At 50.2% G+C, this 16,126-nt stretch overlaps 1 protein-coding gene across 5 annotated transcripts in view; it reads left to right on the forward strand.

Annotated features, from left to right (window-relative positions):
- ASTN2 (astrotactin 2) overlaps window positions 1–16,126 on the forward strand; it is an 813,615-nt gene that overhangs the window by 566,463 nt on the left and 231,026 nt on the right. For all 5 annotated transcript variants that reach the window (XM_053921242.2, XM_053921245.2, XM_053921243.2 and 2 more), the window contains 3 exons: window positions 4,596–4,720; window positions 8,831–8,935; window positions 11,327–11,506. In XM_053921242.2, the coding sequence (XP_053777217.1) occupies window positions 4,596–4,720; window positions 8,831–8,935; window positions 11,327–11,506 (410 nt within the window). The remainder of the gene's footprint in view (window positions 1–4,595; window positions 4,721–8,830; window positions 8,936–11,326; window positions 11,507–16,126) is intronic.

Consider the following 16,126-nt stretch of genomic DNA (forward strand, 5'->3'; position numbering starts at 1 on the left):
CTGTGATGAAACACTAGAGAGGACTCTATCAAAAGATGTAGGTCATATACTTGCATCTCTCGGTTTCCTCCCTTTGTTTCCCTAACGAACGTTCACTGAGCGTCCACTTTGTGTGCCACACGCACAGTGCTAGGCCTTGGGTGGGGGGTGGCAATGAATGGAACAGACATAGTCTTGATCCCATGGAGCCAGAGTCCAATGGGACAGCTAAGTATCTATTAAGGTCCCCATGAGCCCGTCTCTGGTTAGGAACTGTGAAGCTCTTTGCGGAACAAAATAGCAAGATGCTTTGAGAAAATGTAATGGGAGAACTGATCCTGGGAAGATTTCTCAAAGGCAGAGAAGTAATTTGTGGTCTGCATGGTAAGTAGGAATTGGCCAGGAGCAGGGCGTGGTGGTGGGGGTGGGGGGCAAGAGCTTTCCAAGGAGAGAGAGAGAGAGAGAGCAAAACCTCAGTCGGCCCATTTGTAGGGAGCGAGTATGGCCCATAAGAGGACCTGAGGGACAATCAGTGCAGCTGGGGAAGCGTGCACAGGTGGCTGTGCTTCTGAAAAGGCAGGAGGAGTAGGCAGGGGCTGCACTGTGAAGGCTGGACTGTGAAGGCCTCCTGGTCTTCAGGAATGGAGGCTCCTCCCCTGACTCCCCACGGCTGTCTCCCCTGACGGCAGAGCCACCTCGGGAACACGGGAGGCCCCAATCAATGTGGGTGAACGAGGCCTTTCACTCCCAGAGTTGGTGAGCCCAGGGGGTCCAGGATCTATTTTTAAAATTTGACGAATTGTTCCCATATCATATCAACCAAGAAGGAACTGTTTTTATAGATATCTGTATATCTATATGAAGATATCATAGCTGTAAAATATTTTTATACACATAAAAATATCTATAAAAGGTTTATAAAGGGGGGAAAGGTTGACCTAAAGGAATAAGGGCCCTGTGGCTATTTGAAAAGCTGTGTCCAGTTTTGCACACACACAGGCATACAGCCGCATCTATAGGCACAAGAGCACCATCTGCTCTGACTGTGAACAAGAGAACTACCTGGTCTCAGGTAACCCCAGGGACCAAGAGTGCAGACTCTGCATTGACGAGCCACTGAGTGTGTGCTTTCCGAGTGCGAGACACAAGACTGGGAGCCCGACGGGGCGGTGTGGTCTCGGCTCCACTTCCTGACTGTGGACCGCAGCTGGACAAATTCCGCAACCTCTGATCATCCAGCTCTTCATCTACAGAATGGGAATAGAACAGTGGGTGTCTCATAGACTTCTAGTGTGGTTAAAACGACACACACATATATATATATATGTATATTGGGTTGGCCCCCGTAATTGTTCTTTTCTGTGAGATGGCTCTGGTAGCACTTCATATCTTAACTTCATTCAAAACAATTTTGTTGGATTGTGTTGCCATATCAGTATGTATTTTAAAAAACTTATCAAAATTGCAATTTGTGTATAGCCATTTCAATATTGAAGGTGGAAGCAAATATGCAACATTTTCAGCATATTATGCTTTCTTATTTCACAAAAGGTAAAAATGCAACTGAAACACAAAGAAAGATTTTGCAGTCTGTGGAGAAGGTGCTGTGACTGCTTGAATGTGTCAGAAGTGGTTTGCGAAGTTTTGTGTTGGAGATTTCTCTCTGGATGATGCTCCACGGTTGGGTAGACCAGTGGAAGTTGATAGCGGTCAAATCAAGACATTAATTGAGAACAATCAGTGTTCTATCACATGGGAGATAGCCGACATACTTCAAATATCCAAGCCAATACAGTTATTGGTGAAAATGAAAAATGTGTTATTTATTTTACAGAAAAAGCTAAACGGACTTTTTGGCCAACCTACTATATATCTTGGCACACAACCTAGAATATAGCTGATGACCAACAAATATGATCAATCAATAAATATTACTCATTCTTCTTCCTATCTTCCTATTATTAGGATTAGTTAGTTGCCTGGTAGTTTTTAACTATACACCCAGACACTCACTCACAGACTCTGAGAATTGAACTTGGTTTCAGACTGAGTTTCAGCCAGCACCCCGCCAGCCCTCCCCATCACCTTTCCCAGGTGGGCGGATTCTGAAGCTGCTCTCTGGGTTCCAACTGAGATTCTCAGGCCAGGGGAACTTTCCCTGGAAGAGGTTCCCATCTCTGTGTTGCCTCCAGGGACAGCTAATTGATGTGAAGGCCCTGGGCGCCCTCTGCTGGCAGAGGCCTCACAGGACGGCCACCGCCCACGTGGAGGTGAAGGGGCGCACTCCTGGGGGACCATCCTTGATCTTTGCCGTTGCTGGCTGGTCTCTCTGTGCTTCATCCTTGCCTCCCTCACAGCCTTGCACACTGGCCTGTGAACGCCCACCCTTCCATCTTCTCCCTTTTTCTCAGGTGCTTCCTCAAGACTTTCCCAGATCCCTGGAAGCTCAGGGGTAGAGCCTTCCTCCATGACGGAACGTCCTGAGCCAGGCCCCACGGCCATCCTGAGGTTGCCCACTGTGCTCCTCCCATGGTCCCTTTGGGGTTGGATTTGCCCACACACCAAAGCCTGGCTTGACCAGAGGCAGGAGGATTGGAGGAGGGGTGCATGGGCATGGAGAGGATGGCTCTCTGCTTCCCTCCTCCGGGATTGTAAAACCAGTGCCAGAGAGGATTTGACATGGAGACTCAGGTTTGCAGGAAAATCAAAAGCTAACAACAAATGCACACCTAGACGGATGCCATGGTCACAGGCACACCTACCTACACAGGCACACACAGAGCACACTGAAATACACTCACGTGGACCTAGAAACACACCATGATGCCCGAGCATGCCTGGCAGACAGTTCCTGGCCCAGCCCTTACCTCACCAGGTTTGCAGTCAGGCAGACCTGGGTTCAAATCCCAGCTCTGCTGCCTCTGAAATCTGAACCTCATTCTTCCTCAGCCACATGATAAGGACAACAATGATCTTGCAGGTGAAGGTTAAATGATGAAAAGGATGTCAAGTGCTTAGCCAGATCCTACCTAGCAAGTTATACGAGTCAGTAAATAAAGGGTCAGGAGTGACAGTGGTAATGATGGAAATGAGGATGCTGGGGTGTTGAGCTGAGGGTAACGTCTCCTCTTCTGGGCTCTGACCTGCTCTGGGGATGGACACGGAGAAGGTGTTCCCTAAAGAAACGAGTGGGTGGTGAGCTTTGCAGGTCCCCCGGGCTGGGGGACCCAGGCCACCCCATGGCTTGCGCAGCTGCTTTTGAAGGGCCTGAGATCCAGGCATCACAGATTGCTGTTTTCCTCTTTCTGATGCTCGCTTCACGCTTGCAAATGAAGCGATGAACATCCCCTCCCTTTGTTTTTCTCCTCCCCTCTCCTCCCTCTTCTCCTCCTCTCCTACTATAATCAGTGTCTGTAACTCTGAGGATCTCAAAAGTCGGATTTTAATGCAGAAATGCCCTCAATGCTCCCCACACCACACAGCCATCAAGTTTCTTGCTTGCATACTTACAGAAACAAGAAGCTCACTACTTCTCTTTGCAGGCTGTTCTGTTTTCAGGCAGGTCTGTTTTCTAGAAGATGAAAGGCTGTCCCCCTGTAGTGCATTAGTACTGAGCCCCCCTTAAGGCTACCCTTGTTCAGGGTTCAGTAGCCTGAGGCCACCCAGAGGTCTGTCTCCTGCATCCCTTCCTACAGGGAAGGGATAGAGGCACCTGAGGAAGTTAGGGCAGGAGGATTACCAGCCTGGGATTTGGGAGAACTGGGGTTGAGTATAACCCTTTGGTTGTTGAGTGAGTCACTGCTCTTCCCCAGGCCTTGGTGCCCCCTCTTGAAAAGGAGAAGTTTGATCCCAAAGATTTCTTGGGGTCCTTCTACTTTAACAAACAAATGTCCATTCCTTCTTTTCCTTTTTTTTTTTTTTGAAAGATTTTATTTATGTGTTTTTAGATAGAGGGGGAGGGAGAAAGAGAAGGAGAGAAACATCAGTGTGTGGTTGCCTCTTGTATGATCCCCACCAGGGACCTGGTCCACAACCCAGGCATGTGCCCTGACTGGGAATCAAACCAGCGACCCTTTGGTTCACAGGCCAGCGCTCGATCCACTGAGCCACACCAGCCAGGGCTAACACCCATTCTTTCAAGCCTTCCTTTCTCCAGCCTAACCTCACCCCCGTTTTCTTCAAGCAGTCCATGCTGTTCACAGTTCCCTCAGAGGCTGGTTCACCATCACCATTGCTTGTGCAAGGGGTTGCTGAGCAGCCAAATATACAGTTTATAGAGCATCAGACTGCATCCTAACTAAATGAGAGCTTTAGCACATAAGTGTGAATGAGGATGCTGCAGTGTCACTTTTTAGAAAAGGAAACTGAGGCGGTAAGAGGACCAGTAGCTCACTCAAGACGGCACAGCTGGTGAGTGACTTGAGCCCCAGCCTGCTCCATTCTGAGCCGGTCGTTAGCACCATGTTCTCAGAGCTGGGAATCCCGAAGCCAGGGGTGGTGCAGCACGGCCACCAGCCCACTCCTGAGTCTCTATTTGGACCACCAGCCTCCTGCTCCAGCGTCCCCCAGCAGCCTCCGCTTCCTCGATTTGGCAGTCTCTCTGCTCCTCTCCACAGGGAGAACAACTTCATCAAGGACTTCCCTCAGCTGGCCGACGGGCTGTTGGTGATCCCGCTGCCGGTGGAGGAGCAGTGCCGGGGGGTCCTCTCCGAGCCCCTCCCGGACCTCCAGCTGCTCACTGGTAAGACACACACGTGGACCCCTCCCCAGCCTTCCAGACCAGACACCTGGTCTCCAGGTGCATGTGAGTCCTCAGCACCTCCAAGACAGGCCCCGCCAGGCCTCCCCCTTCGTGAGGGGACGGGGGTACCAAAGGGACCTGCCATTTCTTGGGCTCCTACTATGTGCTGGCAGAACTAGGGGCTTGTCTAGGACTCCAGACTCTGAGCCCCGGCCAGATCTACTCTCAGCAAATTTCAAGCACACACTAGAATATCATTAACTGTATTCACCATTCTGCACATTGGATCGTCAGAACTCACTCGCCCTGCGTCACTGAACCTTCATACCCTTTGACTAACATCTCCCCACTTGCCCCACCCCCGAACCATTCTGCTTTCTGCTTTCACGGGTTCAACTTTTTCAGTTTCTACGTGTATGTGGATCAGGTAGTAGTTGTCTGTGTCTGGCTTATTTCATGAGGTTCATTTTTAAACCATTCTAAAAGAAAATCAGTGGACCCCCCTCTCCAACCACAGCCCCTCTCTCTTGAAAGCAACTTGTTTTTGATCATCAGCACCGAGCCATCCTGCAGGGTGGGTATTATTTTTCCCGTTTTGCAGATGAGGAATCTAGACTCAGAGAGGTGAAGGCACCAGCCCAAGGTCACACAGCAGATCTGCAGAGTTGGAAGTGGATGCCTTGGCTCTGGGTCATCTGCCCTTTTCACTCCGCTCTGCAGTTCTCTCTCCCTCATTGACAAGCTGTCTGGTGCAGCCTCTCTCCCAAGGCTCCCTATTTCTGTCCCACCTCAGGATGCCTTTCCCAGTTCCTTACCACCTTGTCCAAGTTCCTCCCTGACCCTTTTCATGGGGACTTTCCTAAGGTGGATGGGCCCTGAACCTGCCTTTGTGATACAGTAGTTGGTTATCTCAACCACTGCCCAGGGACAAGGGTCGGCCTGAGGGGTGACGGAGCCATCTCGCTGAGAGGGAAACTGTCCCCTCAAGGATGATCCTGAAACACGACAGATTCAGGTTTCATTTCCTCTCACTCACAAGCTCTGGAAATCTCGCACAAGCTGACTAATCTCAGACGGGGCAGAACCCACACGTGTTGAGAGGCTCCTGGGGGCCAGGCACTGGGCACATGTTAACCCGTGCAAACCGTAAGGCTGTTACAGTCCCCTCTTAGACTGGTTAATGAAGTCGTGTAACTCATCCGAGGCCACACGGCTAGTCTGCAGGCGAGTCAGGCCTGAAGCCTGGTTGGCCTTGATGCTGCGGCTGATGCCGTACCCAGTATTCTGCACCGTCTCCCTGACCTGTCCTGCTTCAGCAGGGAGCACAGAGGTGGACCACAGGAAACTGTGGATGTAAAAATGTAAAATATGTCTAAAAACCGCTGTGCCTTCCTTAATTGTCATTGTTCATAAGATCACAGAATTTCAGAGCTGACACGGATGGTAAAGGGGTCCTAGTCCACTCCTCCTTAGTGGTGAGGATATCAGGTCTACAGTACCCCTGCTGAGTGGTTGGCCCTCTTGCATATCCCCAGTGACGGGGAGTTCACCACCTCCTAAAGCCACGTTGCCATGGTCCATGGGGAGGTGCTGTGCTCTGATGGGAGGGACCCTGGATCTGTCACTGATTGTTGTGTCTCCTTGGGCAGTTTCCCTCTCTGAGCCTCAGTTTCTGCTTCTGAAAAGATGGGGTATAACAATTATTTTTTCAGGACTGTGGTGAGAACTGGAGATCATGCATGCGAAATGCTGGGTGCACTGTGGTCGGTCCCACCTGAGCAGTATGACTTTTTAGGATGATTCATTTGATTCGGGAGTCTTTGGAAGTGTCCTAATAGAGGAACTGTTCCATTTCAAGAGTTATTTTTTTTTAACTACCAGGAAAAAATATCTTCCCCCGTCCCAAAGCTTCATTCTACCCCTAACCCCTGGTGGGGATCTAGGACAGAGTCGGGTAAGACGGGGCTCAGGTGTGGAGGAAGACCAGGGACGATGTCTGAATGTGAGAGGGCCAGCACATAGTTATTTACCAAGCGCCTGCTGCGTACCAGGCTCTGTTGTAGGCTCCACAGAAGTGGGGAGATGCAGACCGCAGGCAGGGTCACCCTCAAGAAGCTGGCATTCCACTGAAGGGGTTTCATTCCATGTTGGAATCCAGAAAGCACCAGGGATGAGGGACAGTGAGGGGTGGAGTGATGACCATTTACAGGAGGTCTGGGTGATGGGCTAAGAGGCGGAGAAGACCATTTGGGCAATTTCTCGATAGCCAGAGGTAGTATTGGTGTGTTCTTTTGGATGCATCACCAGTCTATGTTTGTGTGTTCTGCCCACCGCTCCCGGGACGGGCTCCACTTGCTGCTAGCCCTCCGCGCTTGATCTGAACAAGGGTGAGCATGAATAGATAGATGGGCAGAGGCTGCCTGGGCGCTGGCGTCTGGTCTTTCTGCACAGACTGCGTCGCTGCCCTGAGGCAAAACACCCCCCCCCCCACCCCCCCCACCCCCTTGCTCCTCCTCTGCCCGGCCTTCTGCAGAGGACGGAGAGGAGGGGCAGAGCAGATAAACAAGAGAGGACGTATTTATAACAGAGCAACCTCGCTCCGATGGACATATCTTTGGGGATCGTGAATATTTTACTTTAAAATGAAAGCCTCTGAAAAAATTATATTTGAAAAGGCTAAGGAGGGGGAAAAAGTTGACAGTAATGGACAACTTTAATACTGCAGTACCATCCAGGAAGAAATCACTTGTTCCAACGAGATTCTCATTTTAATCTCAGTACCAAGTATGTCTGTAAGTGCCTCCTCACCAGGGGGAGAAGGGAAAGGATCGAAAATGTGCCTGCCATTTGCAGAGGATATGTAACAACAATAATAATAACCAATGATATAACTAGCCTTATTCACGTATTTCTTCTCTGATTGTAAAAAAAGAGTTAGAAATGCTTAGAGTAGGCAATTCAGAAAATGGAGGAAAATATAAGTCAGGAAACAAGAATCTTTTATACAACCACCACCCAAAGTTAACCACTTGCTGACATTTTCTTGTGATTTTTTCCTTTTTTATTATTATTATTTTTAATTATTTTATTGTTGTTTAAGTACAGTTGTCTGTCTTTCCTCCCCCAGCATTCCCGCCCACCGCAGCCATCCCCACCTCCCTCCCCTGATTCCGTCTCCCTGTGGTTTTGTCCATGTGTCCTGGTTGTTCCTGAAAACCCTTCCCCTCTCTCCCTCCATTATCCCCTCCCACCTCCCCTTGCTTCCCCAAAACACATTCTTTGGGATGTGAGTTGCAGGGGATTCTCTGCAGAAAAGGGGTCCGTGGTCAAAGAAGTATGCAGAATGCTGCACACCGCCTTTGCGGAGCTTTTCCATGCTCATTAACCTACTCAAAGTCCTGAGAAACTAGGTTTTCAAACAAAACCGCTTTGTTTAGCCTGCGTTTCTCACTCTTGCTTGAAACGGGAACCTTTAATGTGCATTTTGCATGATACCTATGACTAACTCATGTTTCCGTGTTCGGAAACAATGGCCTACACAGGGGCCAGCAGACATAAAGGGTGGGACAGCAACCGTGTTAGGCTTTTCCTGTTGCAGCTGTTCTGCTCTGCCGCCCTGGGAAGGCAGCCGTTAACAGTACACAAAGAACGGGCTGAACTTGAGTAACTCTGGTCCATACGTACAGCATTTCCAGTTTCCTGACTTGAGTCTCATAATGTGCCTGTGAAATAGGGTCAGCAAAGGTTAGCAGCAGGGTCAGATGGGGAAACTGAGGCACTGAGGTGTCTCGTTTCCCACAGCAAGTTGCCAACAGGGTCGGATGAGACCACATGCACGCTCTTGTTTGTAGGGCAAGGGGGCCTTGCAAGCTGTTGCGCTGACACTGAGGGCAGCATTGGGGCTGAAGCGGAGGCTGGGAAGAGGTCTGGAGTCGGGCTCCAGATAAAGTCATCATCCCCGTGAGAGCTGGGACTTCGAGGCCCAGCCCCTGCCTATTTAGAAGAACTGGCCAACACCCAGAGCCCGGGTTGCAGGGCAGGTGGTCGGGGGGGTGCCACACGAGGCTTCCAAATGCTGGGCTCACGTGGCCTTCTCGTTCCCTCCCCCAGGAGACATCAGGTATGATGAAGCCATGGGTTACCCCATGGTGCAGCAGTGGAGGGTCCGGAGCAACCTCTACCGTGTGAAGCTCAGCACCATCACCCTCTCAGCAGGTGAGGACTGCCCCCCGGGGAAGCCAGGGGGCTTGGCGTGATTCAGCACCTGTTTCCGAGGACCTAGGGAGTGCCAGGCTCTGGGCTGGCCCTGGGGAGCCCACCACCTGGGAGCTCACAAGGAAAACAAAGGGGCAAGCAGACGGTCAGTGACATCGAGACACCATGGCAGAGCCAGCAATCAGCACATGGTTGGTGCTGATGTTTTATGATGGAGTAAAAAAAAAAATGTAAATGAAAACTGAAAAGGAAGGAATGGGTGGAGGACTTGGGGAATATGGCCTGACCTAGGGCTTTCTACCCCGGCCCTCACTTAAAACTCGGCCACTGGGTTATGGTCCCCATGTGTCCTAACGATCCCCGACTCATTTCTTACCTCTGCTTTGTCAGTGGCCTTTGTTCATGAACTTGTCACTTGTGCAGCCTGGGAATCAGGGGACTCTACCCTCTGAGAAGTACAGATAGTAATTACTACTGACATCGGCCAGAACTTCCTAACATGTTATGTTTTAGGTCTTGTATCAGTCCTGCAAGGCAGGCATTTTTGTTCCGCTCTTTCTCAGATAAGGCAACAGAGGGTCAGAGAGGTTAGGTGACTTGCCCAAGGTCACCCAGCTAGGGAGTGGCAGAACAGGAGCAGAGCAGGGATTTGATTACAGTTTTGCCTGCCTGGATAGAGAGCCACAGGGCATCTCCATGATGTTATTTATTACTTAACAGACACCACCTCATCATTAACACTGCTGTATTAATTACCCGGTTGCATGAGTTAACAGGTTGATGGAGAGAGATTGTTCTAATCAAGTGCCCACTCTGTGAGCGCTGTTCTGGTGCCCCCGCCACACACACACGCCTTCACATCGCACTTGCAAACAAGACTGCGATGTTCCTGTTGGAACTACAAAGGTGGATCTGCTCTAATTAATCAATAATGACACTCCCTGAGAACCCCCTTGTAAATAAAAACGTTGGCAAATTGGAGCTCATTTGTAATGCTGAAAAGAGCTTGCTCGTTTACATTTTACTCTGATGTGGTGGAGTTGGTTGTTCTTGTTATAATGGTGATTGGTGTCCCTGCCGAGTCCTGACTGTGCCCTGGACCTGCTTGGGGTAGGGGAATGGAAGGATGCATGTGCAGACCCAGAGGCCAGTGGGAGGGAGCTTATGTTTTCGAGGTGGAGCACGGTGGAGGTACAGAGAAGAGTTACACTGGCCAGGATGCTGGGAAAGGCTCCTTAGAGGTGGGGTGCCATCCCAGGCCTTGAAGCACAGGTGGGAATTAGGCAGGAGGTGCAGGGGACGGGGGGGGGGGGGGGGGGACTTGGCAGTATGTGTGTGTGTATATGTGTTGGAGGTAAGATAAGGGATAGAAATGAAGAAAGGATAATAGACATCCGATGTCATATTCAGGAGAAATAAGAAAACTGACTTAGGTGGGGGTAAAGCCTGATGCAGGTGGCTCATAGGAGATAGTTTAGGAGGCCTGGAATGCTCAGATAGGGTCACTGGTTTTACCCAGTAGGGGGAGGAACCCAGGAAGGTCTTAGGCTCCTGAGAGAATACACCTGGATGTCGGAGGAAGGCGGGGGAAGGGGGGCAGTGGCTGTTGAGTGGTTGCAGCGCCCCATGCTGGGCACTGAGGACTTAGGTCCCCTTGGCCATGGACGAAGGGCAACAGAGCAGCAGAGTCCCTTGGCAACGTACAGGAGGACATATGGCTGTTTAGGGAGGCCGTGGCTGAGATAGCAAGGAAAGTGGTGTCACAGGGAACTAAGCCAGGAATCAGATAAGAGGAAGCTGAGTATCTGCCAAGCCCAGGCCAGGGCAGCCCCGGGCTCCAGCTGTGGACAGGTCAAGTCCCAGATGACTGGGTGCTGTGGAACTGCTGGGGTGACAGTAGAAGTGGGCTGGAGTCCTAGCCACCCTGCAGGGCTAGAGGACCAAGGCAAGTCCATGTGCAGTCTGAGCTTTGACTTGCTCATCTGCACAGTGGGGGTAGTTACGGTGGGTTGCAGAGCTGACGCCAGGGTTAAAGTAAGCAAAGAGGGTGGAATGTTTAGCTGTGTGCCTGATACACGTTAGTTGCTCATCAGCTTTCATTTCCTGATTGTGACTTTCAGGCCCCCGTGATCCAGGTCACCGAGCGTTGGTCCTTCCTCCCCCATCAATTCCCTCTAGATCAGTGTCCTGTGCGCCCAGGAGAGAGTGCGACCTTTGCTATGTTAGGTGTGGGAAAGCTGCTCGTGTTTGGATGAGGGCAGCCACCAGGCTGACGCAATGGTGAGGGATAAGGCACCAAACCCACACTGGAAAGAGGTCCCTGCCACTTATAATCTGCCAGCCACCAACCTCCAAACTCTGACCACCTTCCCATGCTCATCCTCTGTCCAGGCTTCACCAACGTCCTCAAGATCCTGTCCAAGGAGAGCAGCCGGGAGGAGCTACTGACCTTCATCCAGCACTACGGCTCCCACTACATCGCAGAGGCCCTCTATGGCTCTGAGCTCACCTGCATCATCCACTTCCCCAGCAAGAAGGTCCAGCAGCAGCTGTGGCTGCAGTACCAGAAAGGTAAGCCGGGGGCGCTTGCTGGGGGTGGCGGCCAGGAGGGGCGTGGACGTAAGACTGCTGGGGAGATAGCCAAATCCTGCTCTGGAGCATATAAACTGTGTGTGGCCTTAGACAAGTCCCTGCTCATCTCTGGGCTTCATTTTCACCATGGACAGGATGAGGGGCCAAGTGATGATTTCTGAGTTCCTTCCAGCCAGGGGTTTTCTGAGCCCCAAGGTGGAGGTCTGGACTCCAGAACCCAGGTGCAGGCTCCTGTTTCCCACTCTGTCTCCTTGAAACCCCTGCCTGGGGGAGAGCTGCAGGGAGGGGCTCCTTCTTCTCTCCAGGCTTCCTGGAAGAACCCATGAAGAGCCCAAGCTCCTCTGGGAGCAATCGCCACATGTCCAAGGGGACAGTTTCAAGCTTTTCCCAAGGAGGGGCTTTTATCCTCAAGGTGGTCACCAAGTCTTATTTTCCTTGGACTTTCCGCTATGACCAGAACTGGAATCTCCCAAACCAGAAAGAGACCAGTCTGTGCCACTCACCTGGGAAAGCCACTCCCCTCCCACCTCAGTTTTCTCTTCCTGTAACATGGGTACGTAGGTAGCTATTCTCATCTACCTCCCACATTAAGGGGACATGCTGTACATAATAGCACTTGGAGCAAGATAGAAATATCGCATCCGTGCGTTATGTATTTTGTTAGGTCCATGTATTCATACCCCCACTTCACAGATGAGAAAACGAGTCACAGATATGCCAAGTCAAATGCCCATAGACAAGCAACTAATAAATAACAGGACGAGGGCTGCTTCCTGTTATCGTTGTTACTGTTATTATCAATAAGTTAAAAAAAGAAAGAGCCTGGATGGAAGGAAAGGGTGAGGGGTGATGTTAAAAATGTCCTTGTACCTTCTTCCTATGGCTCAACCAGAACTCGTAAAACCACAGACTGTGGGGCTGCAGGGACCTTGCCGGTCTCACTGGGCTCAGCTCTCCAATTTCATAGTTGGGAAAACCAAGGCCCAGAGGGAGGAGGGAGCTTGCTCAGAGTCACCCAGCTCTGCTCCACTCCACCCAGCAGGGCCAAGAGAGAGGGGGCAGGGGGTGCTCCGTACTCCCCGTCGAGCACCTCCTGTGTTGCCCCTCATCCCCAACTGGGTGAAGCCCCGGTCCACCGGCACTGGCATCTCCAGAGCTTCCTGTTGTCCTGCACCCCTGTGCAGTCCCCACCCCCACCCCCGCCTCCTGTGTGCACTGTGTGGGGCGTAGGGTGGTTTATAGACACAGGGGCCATAATTGAGTTGTCTGGGAATAGCTCTGTTTTATGGCTGTGACAATGACGGTCTTTAAGGAAGTGCATTAAATCAATAGAAGTCTCGTTTTGCCACCCTATAAATAATGTGATACATCATTAAGCAGGGCAATACGCTTCAGGACTTTGAGGTAATACAATTAGGTGATGTTTATAAAAACCTTCGCTCATTCTGGCCACTGAACTAATTTGCCTCATCCTGCATGTGGGGCCCGGGACACCGATCCAATGCTAAACCCCTCCCCATCTCCATCCACGGCTGCCATCTTTTCCACTCCAGAAAAATCTCAGTGTTTGTATCAAGGACCATGGTGTCTGTTGCACGTAAGGTGGGGAGGGGGGCAGAAAGAATGCAGCAGCAGCAGCTCAGGCCTCTTCAGGACTCAAAGAGTCTTCCCGTTTGCCACGAACTTGCTGGGTAAACTTGGCCTGGTAGCTTTTCTCTCTGAGCCTCGAGGGCAAATGAGCTTTTCTTTCTTCCATCATCCGTGCTCACTCCCAAAAAGAGCGCTCGGATTCACTGAGGCCCGCATAAGCCCTCTGTGTGCTTCTTCCTCTCTCTGGCCCCACCTGCTGTGGCCACTTAGATGGAACATCAAATGCTATGGTTTGATTATATTTTTAATTTAGGGTTGATGCTGCAAAGTAGGTGGATGAGAAACTGTGGATTTTTTAAAATTTAAATTATATTTTATTGTTTATGCTATTATAGTTGTCCGAATTTTTCCCCTTTCATCCCCCTACCCCCACCCTCTCAGGCAATCCCCACAACACTGTCCATGTCCATGGGTCATGCATAGATGTTTGGATGTTCAGAGACGCTGGGAATTTTCCCTTGAAGAATTGAAAGACCTCTGGACTCAGATAGATTTGGTGACCCTTCTCTCTACGGCCACCAAGTAAGGGACATGTGCTAAACAAGGCCCCCCGGGGAACCAGGTCTGAGGGATCTGGGTTTGGAAGCTCATCGCTCTGGGGGCGGAGCTTGCCGGAGGAGCGCAGACAGAGGAGCAGTGCTGATGTGGGGCAGACAGGACTCCGTGTCCCTGCGGCTCTTCTAAAACCCCTCCCTGCCAGGTATCCCGGTTCAAGTAGCTTCTAAGTCTCCATTGCCTCCTGTGTTAAAGGAGGGATGGTAATTCCCTGGCATGGCTTTTGGGAGAATGAAGTGAGATAATGTAGGTAAGATGCCTGGCATAGCAAGTACATGAACAACAGTGGCTTAAAATAAAGCAAAAAATTGTGGGCATCCTCTGAGGATTCCAGTACCGGCCACAGCTCTTATTTCTTCCTGTGAAGTATCTACATCATGAGAAAGGACAATCCCTGTGAATTTTCTTTCAATCAGAGAGGGTAGGGGCTCCAGGATTCTATGAAATCTATGTTCAGCTCTAAACAGTGGTATCTCCTTGACAGGAAGGCCAAAGGGGGAAGAGGCAGTGGGGAGAAGAGACCAAAACAGGGCATGGATAACAGCCACAGACATTTGCACAGTACTTTACAGTTTATCATTCATTAATCCGTCGGTTCCCTGCAGACCTGTGCCAGGTGCTGGGGTGCCACATAGAAAAGATGTGAGCACGGCCCCCACGCTGTTCATTACCAGCCTGTTTCCAACAGTTCATCATTCTATTAAAGACTCTTTGTAACCCTCTGATAGCTAGAAAGGGGGACAGGCTGGCACATGTAGGGAACACAGTCACATCACGTGAGGGTTCCTAGCTTTCGATTTATGTGCTAATTCTGATTAATCAGGGTGGCTTGTCTAGACCACTCTGTAGAGGTAATTGGGGTCATTGAGAAAGCTATGATTAATTAGCAATGTCTGCTTTAGAAAGCAGGAATAGTGGTTCATACACTGTATTGTATTTCCTATAATAGGGCAAAATGAAAGCTAGAACAACACGCCCACCTCCTGACACTGATCGCAGAAGGGCCCTGGGCATGCCAAAGAGCACTAGAAAGATCCAGGCAGTAAGGTGGGGCTTTCTACTATCAACTGGTATCCTGGGCATCTGGCTACTCTGGAGTGGACAGGAGCCCTGGGCAGGTCAGTTAGAGGGTACCTGGCAAACACTAGGAAGAGCTGGGTCCCAGAAGGCAACTTGATGAGCATGGAGGCTCTTCCGCCTGTCAGGTCCCTTTAACATCCCCTCTGCTCCAGGGTGTGCCCCCCAGCACCATGTGAAGTTTTGAGCCTCTTGTCCCAACTTAATAGTTTTACTACATGCTTTTGTGTTCTGCATATACCTATATTTTGAAAAGTTACCTTTCTCCCAATCAGGGCTTCATTTCTCTCTTGACTTGATATTCACATGCTCTCCCTATCTGTGATCATGATTAAAGACTCTTTGTAAAAAGTTAGCCTTCCTCTGGCTCCCTTGGATAGACTTCCCCATTTGGAGATAAAGTGCAGGCTTTGCGGTCAGATGGATCTTGGTTCAAATCCCAGTTCTACCTCTTAGCAGCTATGTGATCTTGGGAAAACTGATTGACTAAGATCAGTTGTCCCATATGCAAAATACAGGGTCCAATGAGCAAATAGACAGATCAATGATGGATTCATATAGCACTGAGCAGGGCACCGTATTATTATCTTGATTCAACCCATTTGTTCCACAAGTAGTTACCACATCCACTCAGGAAACCATGTTCCCAGGTGTGTGTGTGTATGTATATATGTGTGTACATGTGTGTGTTTTGGAGCAGGGGAAGTTTTATGGCTGCTGATTTACTCCCATCCCTCATTACTTGACTCAGGACCAAGGGCAGGGGCAGATTGGCCTGGGGTTAAGGGGGGGCCTAGGTGAGTTCAGCTGCAGAGATAGAGCCAGTATAGAGGGATGGAGTTGTGAAGCTTTGCTAGGGCGGTGTCAGAACGGCTTTGTGACCTGCACTTTTGTCATCCCCTGTCATCCTCTATTCTGGGTGGACAGTGATGGATGCAGAAACTACCAGTCTGATAGGTTTCCTGAATTTTTAATTGCCTATCTTTCTCTTTTTTTTTCTTTTTTTTAATATATTTTATTGATTATGCTATTACAGTTGTCCCATTTCCCCCCCTTCACTCCACTCCATCCTGTACACCCCCTCCCTCCGACATTCCCCCCCTATAGTTCATGTCCATGGGTCATACATGTAAGTTGTTTGGCTTCTACATTTCCTATAATATTCTTACCCTCCCCCTGTCTATCTTCTACCTACCATTTATGCTACTTATACTCTGTACCTTTCCCCCCTCCCTCCCCCCCCCACTCCCCTGTTGATAATCTTCCATGCGATCTCCATTTCTGTGGTTCTGTCCCTGTTCTAGTTGTTTGCTTAGT

This window comes from Desmodus rotundus, chromosome 1 (genome assembly GCF_022682495.2).
Source record: "Desmodus rotundus isolate HL8 chromosome 1, HLdesRot8A.1, whole genome shotgun sequence".
In the NCBI taxonomy this organism is placed as follows: domain Eukaryota; kingdom Metazoa; phylum Chordata; class Mammalia; order Chiroptera; family Phyllostomidae; genus Desmodus; species Desmodus rotundus.